The sequence below is a fragment of the Centroberyx affinis genome, unplaced genomic scaffold (assembly GCF_046629955.1).
Source record: "Centroberyx affinis isolate AG114_WGS23_722 - 3 ecotype Tasmania unplaced genomic scaffold, CSIRO-AGI_Caff_v1 ptg001696l_1, whole genome shotgun sequence".
NCBI classification, from domain to species: domain Eukaryota; kingdom Metazoa; phylum Chordata; class Actinopteri; order Beryciformes; family Berycidae; genus Centroberyx; species Centroberyx affinis.
In genome coordinates this window covers 510,493-524,335 of record NW_027280112.1, presented here as the reverse complement: position 1 = coordinate 524,335, position 13,843 = coordinate 510,493, and the positions used below count along the sequence as shown (strand labels likewise).

Below are 13,843 nucleotides of genomic sequence, written 5' to 3'. Positions count from 1 at the left end.
GTCTGCATGTGGGTTTATGTGTGCCGGTGTACCTACATATGTGTGTGTGTGTGCGCATGTATGTGTGTGTCCCTGCCTGTTTGTCTTAGTTGTGCCCACAGTACTGGCCAGAGAACGGCGTTCACCGCCACGGACCCATCCAGGTGGAGTTTGTCTCCGCCGACCTGGAGGAGGACATCATCAGCAGAATATTCCGGATCTACAACGCAGCACGGGTACGGACACACACTATCAGGAAGCAAGTGGTTTGTTTGGGGAAAAAGAACATACGCTCCTTTTGTGTGAGCAGGTTGATATGTAGTTTTCCTGCTGTGCTGCACATGTACGTTTCTGTAACTTGTTCGCCTTCTCCCTGGTGATCACAGCGGCCATTTTTTTTTTACTGTGACTGCCCACCTCACACCTCCCACTCACTTTGATGCAAGCCTGTCCATTCAAGCTGTGCGGAAGAGAAGATCGTTCTGTTCTTGAACTATGCCAGTCTCCCAGTGATTGGACAAAGGTGTGATTGTCCAAGTCACGTATCTTGTAGTCTACTCGAGAAATTATCCCACGTAGAAAAAACAAGCATAACCCCAGTTGAACTGAGTGAACCCTCTTACTTTTCTACCAGCCAAAGACTTTGCAGGAAAGCATGAATCTTCCTTAATTTTGAAGTACCTGACATCACTGCACTGTAGGGTGAAAGGGTCCTGACCCGCTCCAGCTCCACCTGCAGTCACCTGCATAAGCTCCTTACCCCACCCGACCCGGCTGGCCCGGGGCCGTCGATAATCACTCCTCATACTGACATGTTATAACTTCCTCTGGCCAGCAGAGGCACCAGCATGAAAAAACACAAGACTGTTAAGTGAAATACAATATTATCACACATGATCATTGGCAATGGTTACTGATCGTTATGTCTGTGTGTGATGGATTTAGAGCCTGTATCTTTGATTGCCTCTCTGTCTGTCCCCAGCATTAACTATGGCCATCTATCAAACCGTCTATCAGTCCATCTATCTGTGCGTAAACTTGTCGCCTTTATCCATCCCTTGTCCTACTTGTGGCCATCTAGGCTTAGCCCTATATCTTTGCTGTCTGATTGCATCTTTGGTTCAGCGATTAGCGATTATCCCCCCTCCATGTGTTACCCTGGGTTAACCGGCGTCCTTCCCTCCCAGCCCCAGGACGGCTACCGGATGGTGCAGCAGTTCCAGTTCCTGGGCTGGCCCATGTACAGAGACACGCCCATGTCCAAGCGCTCCTTCCTCAAGCTCATCCGACAGGTGGACAAGTGGCAGGAGGAGTACGACGGGGGCGAGGGACGCACCGTGGTCCACTGTCTGTAAGTTACCCCCTAACAATCAGTGCAGCAGGAGGTTCACTCTCTGCTGGCATTAAAGATGAAACATCTCCACCTACTGACTGAAAAGCGTTACTGCATCAGCACAACTTGATCAGCATGCCTTGGCTCTCTGCAACTCCTCAGCCCATTTTGAGCTTTTTTTTATTAACCCTAACCCTTTTATATCAAACTCAATTTTATCTAGCTTAGTTTAAATTACATTTGACAGAATTGATTAAATGTTAAGCCTTAAAGATCAAGTCGATTTTAGTTTACTATTCTACTACATCTCCCCTCTATGTTCTAACACTTGGCTGCTGTGTGACAACTGCAGGAACGGAGGCGGCCGCAGCGGGACGTTCTGTGCCATCAGCATCGTGTGTGAGATGCTCCAACACCAGCGCTCTGTGGACGTTTTCCACGCCGTCAAAACACTGAGGAACAATAAACCCAACATGGTGGACCTACTGGTGAGGAGAACTTGCAGCAGTTGGACACCAGCGTCAGACTTTGGTGAAACAGTATTTGCAAATCATTCTTAGAGTTTGTTTTAAACTGCTCGGTGTGCCAGATGGGTGGGGGTTCATCACATAGGATGCAATGAACTCCAGAGATTTTAGACTATTTGAAAGTCACTGTAGTATACTTTTCTGTGGTTGATGACTTACCTGACATTATCTGAATCGTCCAGATGTAGTAAACCCCCACCATCTGGTAGTCCAAGCAGATCAAAACAAACGCAAAGAAATATTCGCAAATACTATTTGACACAGGTTTGATTGAAGCTTCATGATGTTAGGTTGTACCCTTTTGTCCTATGGAGCTTTTAGGCCTTGATTCCCTTCATATAGTTTAATTTAGTCTTAAAAAATAACAAACGACTGTAGTATAGCTGCAGGTGCGTAGAGAAATAAATCAGACTGAAAATAGCGATACAAAGCCATCTGTGCAGTGTCAAAAATCCTGTACAATTAATGTATAGCCAAAATTATTTCATTCCTTGTTCCCATTTTGTCTTGTTTTGTCTCCTAGGATCAGTACAAGTTCTGCTATGAAGTGGCACTGGAGTACTTGAACTCTGGGTAACGGCGCCCGGAGCTTCCTACCAGAGACTTTACATGTTTGGGACATTACGGAAGACTGCAGATCACATCATGTGTGCATTGTGTTGTGTTGTGTGTGTGTGACTGCCCCAACAGGAGGGAGGTACAGTACACACACAACCACACATGCAGCTCCCTTGACTGGCTCTCTTCTTCTGCTGATCTTCAGTTGATCTAGATGGGAAAGGTGGTAGAGTTGTACAGTGTTAATATTGCAGCCAGTTTCTGTCAGTACCAGCTAAGGAACCCAGCAGGAGCACAATGATTTTTTTCCACTGCAGTGAGTCGCCTCCTCTCTGGATCCCACTCTCTCTCTCTCTCTTTCTCTCTCTATCACTCTCTCTCTCTGTCTATCTCTCTCTATCTCAGTCGCCTGTGGTCCCGTGGTTGTTGCCTTGATCCTCATCGGACGACGAGCATTAAATACTCTCAAGTTTTCCGTGGAATGCGATACACTGTACGTAATGTAATGTGTTCATTTTATTCTCTCCGATCATGTTTTTTGCTCAGCGTTGAATAACGTCATTATTAAGGGTCATTAAATGCAGGAGTTCAAAGCCTAAATGTTACTAAATGTCCTGTAAAAGTATGACTTCTAGATTATTATTGCTTCATATGTTGGGGACAGCTGGCTCAGTCTACATTCGCTTACCTTATTTCCTGTACAGGGATCCAAAGCTTTATTTTGCACTTCCATTTGATTCTTGTTGTGCATATTGTACATATTTCTGTAGATTATTTATTCACGGTATGTACTTTTTTTGTGACTCGCAGTAAGTGACAATCATATGTTTTATGGGTTTGTTTTATTGATTGTATCGTGTGCTTTTTTTGGTCATCTTGTATGACAAATCAATTCCATTGTAAAAAGATATATAAATGTATCTACAATATAAACATTGTATTATGTATTTCTGACTCTGTGTGGAGCTGAGAAAGTTGACATTAGGGGGACATCTGCTGGAGACATGGGGAACAGCAGAATCACATAGAACCATATCTATAACTTTTAAAGGTGGCAGATTATTCTGTTTTCATGATTTTGTTTTTGAATATACTATGGCTCAGGGTGAAAATAATCTTCTTCATGACATTTTGCAGAGTAGATATAGTTCATTTAAAAGGGTATTTATTGAATTCATTTGAAGACTAAGTCCTGACAGGCAGAACAGTGACAATACTGGACCCTGATTGGCCGACAACACCAGACCCTCTAATTCAAATGTGGTGAGTGGAGGCCTTCCAATTAAAATGCTGCAAACTTGCCTGATTGGCGGAATTTTAGTAATTGCTTAGTGAGGAGAGCCAATCAGGACCAAGTCCAATCAGGACCAAGTCCAGTTGTGATGTGTTGACTGGAGTTAGACTAAAACTGGCTGTAGAAAAAAAGGATAGTTTTGTTTGTTTTTTTAATATGCAACAACTTTAAATTTAAACAGTCAAACAAAATAAAATTCTAACAATGTCTTCATTTACCATCTTTGATCATACATGTATATACATATAGGAATATTTGAATTTGAATCTAAAGCAAGGAGTGCAGGGGTGTAGAGGAGCATAAACCCACCTAAACCTAAGTTTATCCATGTTTTTTAGTTGCAGAATAGAGTTTATCCACTATTTTAGGCAGACATAAATCTTTATTATTTACACTAATAGTGTACATCATAGTAAGTAAATTCAAACTGATGTGATTTAATTGAGAATAGAGTCTTTTAAGGGGGGGGAAAGCATAAATGTCTGAAAATATAGATTTCTCTTTATGCTGGTTGTTGTTTGCCTCATGATGATCAGCACCTTGGAGGTTATAGTTTACATCATTACATCATTGTGCTGTAGTTATTAAATAGTTGATAGACAGTGTCTGCAGGAGGCTAATGCAGTCTGCTCCTTTGCTCTGCCACTCACAAAGTGCCCTATTATGTTCATTCATGTAGTTATATTTGTTTTTATGTATTTATTTATCTATTACTGGAGGCTGTCAGTGAAAATGTTTACACGCAGTCCTTTACAAAACAGTGAATGTACAAGACCAGGCTGTACGAGTTAATTGTGCAGTGACCTAGGAAGGATGGACACAAAACAAAAACGTCAATTCATCATAGGCCTACACTGTATTCCATTTCAGAATGAACTGAACAAACACCTGGCTTTCTATCTGTGTACTGACATGAGCCGGGGTAGACCTGAGCCAGTTTCAGTACAAAACAAAGACCAGCCTCCAAAAGGCTTGGCAAGGACACACTGTAGAGTAGCAAATACTCTTACTGAACAGAGTTTTGATTAGCAAATTGGCTCCACCAGTTCACTGTTGAGTGAGGAGAAAAGCAAACTGTCTGCTTTGTAATGGATTATTAACTGCAACATGAACTAAGTACTGAGGATTTAGAGGAATTTACATATGTTACACATATCTTACCCATCCCTTTCATACAAGAACGCATGCATTGTGCGTTCAAAGAGAGCAAATTCATTGTGAACTGTGTCCATTTAACATTAGTATGTTCCCAAAGTCTCCCACACCAATACAACTCTGTCAAAACCATTTTACAGTGGGGGCAGAATTGGCCACAGCTATCACAGCCGAGCAAGTTAAATGCTTATAACATTAAATACTAAAAGATTATTTCAGCAGTAAATGTCTTATTGGATGGTAGCTGCATTTCCCAGCACAGTTATGAGGTTGGAAAGTCTATGTCAAGATCAAACTTAATTATGTGAGATTTCATCTAGGGACAGAAATATAATTATTAACTACTAGCCACCAGATATAATCATGTCAGTATTAAAAATGGCAGTATTTTCTGCACTATAATGTTTCTAATGTAATGTGTTCATAGTCGTGCAATTTCTTTGCAGAGGAGCGATGAAACTAGCTCCCATTGTTTTCATTTATTCACTAACCCATGAAGACAGGCTTCTCCCAGAATGTTAAAAATGCAAAACCGCGGCTCTGTAAAAATGTAAATGCAGTCAAAGCTGTGTGTCACAGTATGATCATCACTTCTGTATCTGTAAATTCCATTACTTTTTGTTGTAACCTCTATAGGCAGGAATGAATGCAGTGTCAGTAATTAACTGCAGAATGAATTATTCTGTATGCCATTGTAGACTGCATTTGTTTAGCTACTATAGTGATAACCATTATTCGGGATTCAGTTGTGTTTCTGTGAATGACATTGAACGGAAAAGACAGAAATTGCGTTACCTTGATCAAATGGGGCAAGCGTTTGTATCTGGGCTCTGCAGCAAAACATCACCACTAAGGCTTTTTGTTGCTTTGACAGTCCATGGCATTCAGCTGAATTAAATTTAACTTTTTAAATTACATCCTTAAGGAAAGAAACAACACACAATCATTATTTCCTGGCAGTGAGCTCCTCGTTGGCTTGAGAGAATATTGAAAACTACTTTTGTGTCATGAACAGAACCATGACTTAAAGTTTCCATGATGAATTTACAGCCACATACTGGAATAACTGGCCAAAACAAAAGATCTGACTGCAAGTAAAGCCTCCTTCATATTACCTTCCACTGTAGATTCCCCTCCCCATATCATATCCCCATGTCACGGAGGCAACAAATGGTAAGGTTTTAAATTTTGATGGCAATCTAACAATTCAAGGTTGTCCTTGAATTGTGATTTAATGTACTTTTTTTTTTACTTTTATATACCCAGGGGCAATTTGCTGTGCACATATTTTATTTCCACCCTCTTTCAGTTGTATACATTCCCACCTGGGAGCTTCCCAGTACAACCACAGAACTGTGCTGTTTGCCACTGGCAGCCACTCTAAAGCACTTGGGGATAAGCAACATTGCTCAAAGGCACATCAGCAGCAGCAGTTGAGGGAGAGAAGAGAGAATTACTAACTCACTGGTTCACTCACCAGCTAGATTTGTCCCAGCCGGTCCAGGGATTCAAACCAGCGATCCTCCAGTCACAGTCCCCCCTTCTTCGCCTGTCCCAAAATAGCTAGAGGCTGTCTGTCACACTCCTGTGGTGAGGATTGGTACTGCATGACTTTTACAGAACAGTCACATAGTAGAGCACAGTAAGTGGGGTTAGTGATGGATAAAATAAAAAAAGAAAAGATTTTATAATTGAGTATATATTATGCAAAAACTATGCATCTCTTGGCAATTCTGTTTCTATTAGCCTTGGAAATGCAGCCATCCACTGTGTTAATTAGCAGCACACTATGGTAATAACCCAACACAATCACCACATTTCCATGGATTACATAGATTCATAAGGGAAGCAGCTAACAGCATCTTAATTCCTAAAACATGTGCTATTTGGCTTCCATCTTAATTCGCTGCTTTGCCTCTGTGGCCTGCAGCAGCATCTTGAAGGAACTCTCTTGGACAGGAGGAAGAAATCTTTGGCACATCATCACCGGAGCTGAAGGTCTCATCTTATTCCTTTGCAGATGTCTCCAGCTGGTCGGAGAGCCACAGGCACCGAGGCGCCAGGGACACTGGGTTTCATATTTCATAGCAGGACCGGTGGTGAATTATTCCTCTCCTCACACATGGAGGCCAGGGGAGCTGATGAGAAGGAGGGAGGCAGGCAGAGAAAGATGGGGGAGATTGGGAGCTGGATGTGGCTTGATGTGGGTAGAGCCACTGGGAGTGTCCACACCAGATGTTCCATGAGCTAATGTCCAGACACACATGCACAGCATATGTACACACACACATACACACACACACACACACACACACACAGCCACACACATATTTATGTCCTGAGCAAAACGGACACCCATACAGCTGTCATTTGGTTGGGCTCAAGACATGAAAATGGCAAAATTATAGCAAATTTACCTTTTGTTAATGATTTGTTAATGTTTAGGTTTTTTACTATACATAAAATAATTCTATAACATATCAATAAATAAAAAGGGTTTCATCACAGAATGCTGTATAGGCCATCCATCCATTATGGAAAAGAAAATATTGAAGTTACTTGATGTTCATGCTCAGTAACTTCATTCCATAACTTCAATAATACTTAATTGTGAGTTTTCTTTTCACGACAGACATCACTTTGTTAAGAGTCAGGTTTCCCATTTTTCCAGATGGTGGACAATTTAATTTGGGGAAATGAATTTTTTATGAACTGCAATTGAGAAGAGGAAGGCTGCTTGCAAAAGCATCAGTCTGGAACACTGCTTTTGACACGAGGTGCAATGACGTCACGCGACCACGAGATGGCGCCGGAGAGCGGGCAGCCTCGTCAGCCGTGCGGCGTCACTGTAGAGTCAACAACAGCCAGTGGAGAGCACTCTTCACTCTGTTACGGACTCTGTCATTTACATTTACCTTTTTGTCTCTCTTGCATACACACATTCAGTTGATGAGCATCATTTTCTCCCACGCTCAGTATTTAATACCTGGAAAAAAAAAACATAAGAATCCAAATGTTATTTAATGTTCAGTGTGACAGTTGATGATGAAGGTAAGAGCAGATTAGTCATGTTTGTGTACTTAGAGCAGTATTATGAATTGAAGTTATTTATTGTGTAGCCAATGATTCAGCACATTACTGATGGGCTGGTTCCTCCTCCATTCTTTACTATATTGTGTTTGTATATTTATTTGCATTTACAGTTTTCTGGATAGTCTCCTGCACCCTTATGTATATAGTGTTACCACTGGTTTACAGTATTACATTTGTCTTTTTGTTCCACCTTGCATATGCACATAGAGTTTGTGAGCATAATATTTTCTCACACTCAGTCTTGTATGCCCTGATGTAACAATGTAATAAATGTGATAACCCAATGAATAATTGATCACAAAGGAATTGCCAATGAAACATTAACGGGCATGTTTTCCCATAACTGAGATGCTAGCTGAATTCCAGGCAAACAACCGTCAGCCAGTCTATACCACTGCAAATCCACACACACACACAACACTATTGTAGATCCACACACACACACACAACACCATTGTAGATCCACACACACACATAACACCATTGTAGATCCACACACACATACACACACAACCACACTGCAGATTCACGCACAGGTCAAAGGTTAGCCGAAGCAACTGGAGCACAACAGCCTGTTTCCTTCTCCAGGGACAGGATTATTCTCTCTCTCTCTCTCTCTCTCTCTCTCTCTCTCTCTCTCTCTCTGCCTCCATCTCTCACCCATCTACTCCCCCTCCCCTGTTTTTTCTACACAAACAATTGCACAGACTGTAAATCTGCGTGAGACTGGGAGCAGGGGAGGAAATTGTCTTCACTTGCCTTGATAGCATCACTGTCTGTTGTGGCTTTTCCATTCTGCATTCTGCATATTGTTTCACCCGAGCTCACGCCAAGGACCAGTTTTTTTTTTGTCTGCAATCAGATTCGCCTCCTTTAAATCACCAATGACACATTTTGAAATTAGCAGAACCACAGAAGGCTTAATGACAAAATATCTTAAGTTTCGACATAATGCTTTTAACGTTTAACAAGCGGGCGATTATTCCTACATCACCATCACTCTTTCGCTTTTAGAGAGGAGAGTGATGCAGCGGCTGGTTTTGAGCGGACTTCCAATAATTCAGTGTATTTGCTTTTGGCTGCAGCCCCGCAATCGAGCGTTTGCCAAGGGGGAGCGAGAGATCAATCAATGGACCGGCTCAACATACAAGAGCGCCCCTGTCGAGCTCTCACATCAGAGGCAAATCCATATCTCATATTTCCTCCATCTTCATGCATATGGAAGGGAGAGGGAGCATAAGATGTCTCTGCTCCTCTGACATTGTTCTTATCCCCCCAGACAGTCTGATGTGATTGCATTGTCAGCCCCTCTGTGTCTGCCGGTAGCACTCAAGCTTTTTTTTTTTTTTTTGTCGTGAATACAGAGCAACCTTTAAAAATTCAAGTGTGTGCTAATCGATAGAGACTGGATGTGAGGAGGCTTCATAACATTCTTCCTGGGCGCAGAAGTGGCATACATATTTAACCAGTTTCAAACTACATATTTTAAAAGTTGGTAGCCTTGTGTCAACCCACAAGTGGATAGCCTAGTTTGGTGTATGGCTGGCATATTGCATCACTCTCTACCTGTCTTTAGTTTTGCAGCTCCTACAAGCACTCTCTCACATACACACACACACACACACACACACACACACACACACACACACACCTCCCGCTGTCTTAACATCAATCTCCATCATGTCAAAAATCCTGGAAATGCAAACTGTCACTGGGAATCAGCCGGAGGTCAAGTTCTCATCAAAGTCAATCTAATTTCCTGCAACTCGGTGGAAACCGACGACTTGGCCCCCATGTTGCCGTGGCAGCCAACAGCCCCTCTCTGCATATGATCAGTCTGTTGCCATAGCAGCCCCGTGGAGCTTTCCTGCCAGTCAGTCTAGCAGAGAAGACGAGCGAACCAGCGGTGCCCCCATCCAGAGAGGCCTGCACGTCTTCATCTGTTGCCATGGCACCGTAATAGCGTTCTGGATGGATTTGGCATGGCAGGGAGTCAGTTCCTTTATCTCCCAACGCATTCTATTGAGCCGAGCTTGCCTGTGTTCACAACATGGCAAGCAGACAAAGGGAGCCAAAGGGGGAGAATGTAGACGTCGAGATACAGTATCTATATTGAGATCTAGAGCTGTATTTAGGCAAGCGGTGTGCTCATTGGGTGCTAATGAGGAGGTAGATACAGATGGCAGATGTTATGCTGAGGCATGTCTTGATAAAGTAACCAGGAGTGCAGGTTGGACTTCAAGCTGTCTCATTTTGTAATACAAGGAGTACCTATTATGTACAGTCCCACAGCACAGTTGTGGTGATGATGTAGGCTACTGACCCAATTCAAATGTTTGCAAACAACCAGGAAGTTAGGGAACCAGGCTTTTCCAAGTTCCACTTGACAGAGACGGCAAACGCTGCCAAATTGAGAACAGTGTAAAACTGAAAAAAAAAAAAATTTGTGTTTGGGGTTGCAAGCTAAAGTCGCCCAAAGGAAACAGATTGGGGTTCTTTTGGTTTTGATCTGGTAAATCTGACAAGGCAAAAAACAAAAAGACAAAGCACAAAGCCTGGATTATTAGTTTAAATTGAAAGAGGAGCTGTAACAAGTGATCCATTTACCTGACAGCAAAAATGTTGCTGCCAGTCATTGTGTTTTTGTGTGTTACAAGTGATGGAGAAAGCATTAAAGCTACATTATGCAACTCTTCACCCCGAGGCAGGGAAATGTGTTGTTAGTCCCGCCCTCTCCCTCCTCGGTTGGTCAGGTTCCCGCCCGAACACTCGACACGCACCTTGATGAGCTGTCGACTTTGAAACGGCTTGTAGCGCTGAGGTAAACAGAATCTGTAAAAAAGCTGTGATCACACAAAATATGTTTTTCTCCTGCTGAAAAGCAAAGTGCAGCTGTGAGCATAACTAGTAGCAGAGAGAGCAAGAACTCAAAGGGCACTCGGGGTGTTACATCACTCTCTCTGCTGTGCAACACTAAGTTCAGCAACTTGCAAGCTATCCGGTTAGCCTGAGCTAGGTAACCTTGTTGAAAACACTGTTGAAAAGGGGATAACAAGGGGGTGACAATGTTGAAAATAGACAAGAGATAGCCCATTCTAAAACAGAGAATGTGGGTACATGACATCGTCCGACAGGGAGAACAGAGCACTGAGATTTTTATCATTTTGTCCAAGGCTTGGACAAATGGAGGCCATTTCAAATTGCTGTAATGCAGCACAGCTTAAGTTCAGACATGTTTGGAGGCTCGTTCAAAAAAGCATCCTATGTGATCACAGCCTAAAGCCCACTGCAAGAGTTGAAGAAGCAAATGGTGAACTCATACAATCTGCATTTTAAACAAAATCAATGCCGATGTCAGTGTGTTTTTGAACAGGATTTGTCTGCTGCACATTTAGCTTCACTGTTCCACCACCCAGCTCACCACTGACTACACCCATATGGCCCCAAAACATCCCAAACATCATTGATAAGGACATAATAGTCTGTGTCTGTCATCACAGACAGACACAGACTGTTATGTCCTTTCAATTTCTTGTTATTTTAATGTAAAAAAAAAAGTTGCATATTGGAGTTTTAAATCAACCTTACCTTGCTTTACTGACTGATAAGCTGCAACACCCTCTTCCCCTCTCTCTACGCATACTGGAGTATTTTCTGTTCCACTGTAATAATTATAGACTAGTTCAATTATTAATTATTAGTAATTAATGAATACATTTAAAAGTGATTAATTACATTTATGTATAAATGACATAATTAATAAAAATGTTTAAGAAATCATTAATAAAATGGTAATTACGGTAAGGACTAAATTAAATGGCATTTTGAATGTCTTGCTTCCATAATTCAATGTATTTCTGGTTAAATACAGAATTTTGGGATGGGATATAACATGGGGAGGGATTATTCCAAAGTGAATAGGATGGACCATAGCAAACTTGGAAAGTGAGTCAGAAGAACTGGATGCTAGCCTGCATTCCACTGTAGAGGACCACTCGCCTCCAACACCTCCATCACTATTGCTGTTGTTTGAGCAAGGAGTGGAAGAAATCCTCCGAGTGCGGGAAGCGGAGGAGGAAGGGATAGAGGAGGAATATTTTGTCCGCGGTGTTGCCTTTTGTGTTAATTTGAAACTTGTCAAGTTGCAGGTTTTATATGATGAGGGAGGGCGGTTGTTCAAAAATCTATGATGATATTATTTGTTAAAATCTTGGTACACCTCCCACTTTATGCAAACATCTCGCTCCTCCAGACTGTGAGTCACATACAGCACAAATAAATCATAAGTATAAAGCATGCAGACAGTGTCAAGAGGTTCAGTGACTGTTTGCCTAAAAGTTAGAATGGGCAAGACAAGATTTAAGCGAAATTGAATGTGGTATATTCATTGGTGCCAGATGCACCAATGGATTATGTACACCAGTGTCAAGAGTTTACGAAGAATGGTGCGACAAACAAAAAACATCCAGTCCTGAGGGAGAAAACCTTGTCGATGGGGCAGCCAGAGGAGAATGACAAGAGTCGTTCAAGGTAACCGGCCAGCAACAAGTATGCAAACAACAGCTCAGTGCAACAGTTGTGCAGATTGGGCATTGGAGGACAAATAAATCATCAAATCTTGAAGCGGATGGGCTAGAGCAGTAGAAGATCATGCCAGGTTCCACTCCTGACAGGCAAGGTCAGAAGATGTCAGAAGGTGAAGCATCAGTGGGCATGTAATCATCAAAAAGAGTGTAAGAAAAATGTTGCCCGGTCCAGTAAATCATGCTAATGGCAAGGTGAGAATTTGGATCTATGGAGTCAGTCTAGCTGCTGGTGGTGGCGTGGGGGATTTCTTGGCACACATCAGGCCCCTTAGTACCAAGTAAGCATCATTTGAACCTAAACATTGTTGCTGATTGAGTGCATCCCTTTGTAGCCAGAGTCTACCCTTTGTCAAATGAACATTTCAGGCAGGGTTACGCAGAATGTTTCGAAGCATGCATCGTCTCAAGATGGTTACAGGAACATGACAGTGACTTAGGCTTTCTCCAATGGCCTGTAAATCGCCCACATCTCAACCTAACAGAGCACCTTTGGGATGAGGTGGAATGGGTTGTTTGCAACATGAATGTACGGCAGGAAAATCTGCAGGAGCTGAATGATGCTATCGAGTCGGTATGGACCTATGGACCTAGATCCCTGTGGAGTGCTTCTCTTCCTAAGCTTATTGAATCCATGCCTTGAAAAATTCAAGCTGTTCTGCAGGCAAAAGGGGGTCCCACCAGGTGCTATCTAGGTGTCACCTAATAAAGAGGTTACTGAGTGTAAATTTGCCTCATGACACCTTCAATACGTGGCAACAGCACCATTTTGACAGTAATATATTAGACACATTTAGAGTTTCAAAGACCTTTATACACACTAAAATAACAGCACATAAAAACCAATAAGATAAGAAACAAAAACGAATCACAAACAGGGTTAAAGAGTATAGGCCTACAGCACATCTAGCCATCGTCTCCAGCTGAGCTTGATACACAAATCCTCAGTAATGAACAGTTGATGGCAAGTCGGTGAAAGACTGACCAGAGCCTATTCTCTCTCAAGTCAATGAACAGGATCAGTAGGTCACTCCCATTTGACTTCATTGACTTCTACAGGGCCAGTGTCAACGGTAAAGAGATGACAATGCACAGTAAACACACACCAGGCTGTTGGGGGGTGGGGGTGGGGGTGAGGGGGGTATTGTAAATCTAAACTCTGCGACAAGGACGATGCGTGCATTAACATGGAGCACGGTCCCGCAGGGCGCATAAACAACCGGCCAAGCTCTCTTCTGCCTCTGTCGATAATGTGGTTATAACAAAGCAGCAGATCGGTCACTGTCCCGCCGCACTCCACTGCTCTGAGAGTGTTTCACAG

General features: G+C 42.4%; 1 protein-coding gene across 1 annotated transcript in view; it reads left to right on the top strand.

Annotated features, from left to right (window-relative positions):
- LOC139651666 (receptor-type tyrosine-protein phosphatase mu-like) overlaps positions 1–2,471 on the top strand; it is a gene marked incomplete at its 5' end in the record, with an annotated part of 82,183 nt that extends 79,712 nt beyond the window's left edge. Inside the window, 4 exons of the mRNA XM_071528674.1 lie at positions 90–215; positions 1,167–1,330; positions 1,665–1,800; positions 2,363–2,471. Coding sequence (XP_071384775.1) covers positions 90–215; positions 1,167–1,330; positions 1,665–1,800; positions 2,363–2,416 — 480 coding nt within the window. The remainder of the gene's footprint in view (positions 1–89; positions 216–1,166; positions 1,331–1,664; positions 1,801–2,362) is intronic.
- Between the last annotated feature and the right edge of the window lie 11,372 nt (positions 2,472–13,843).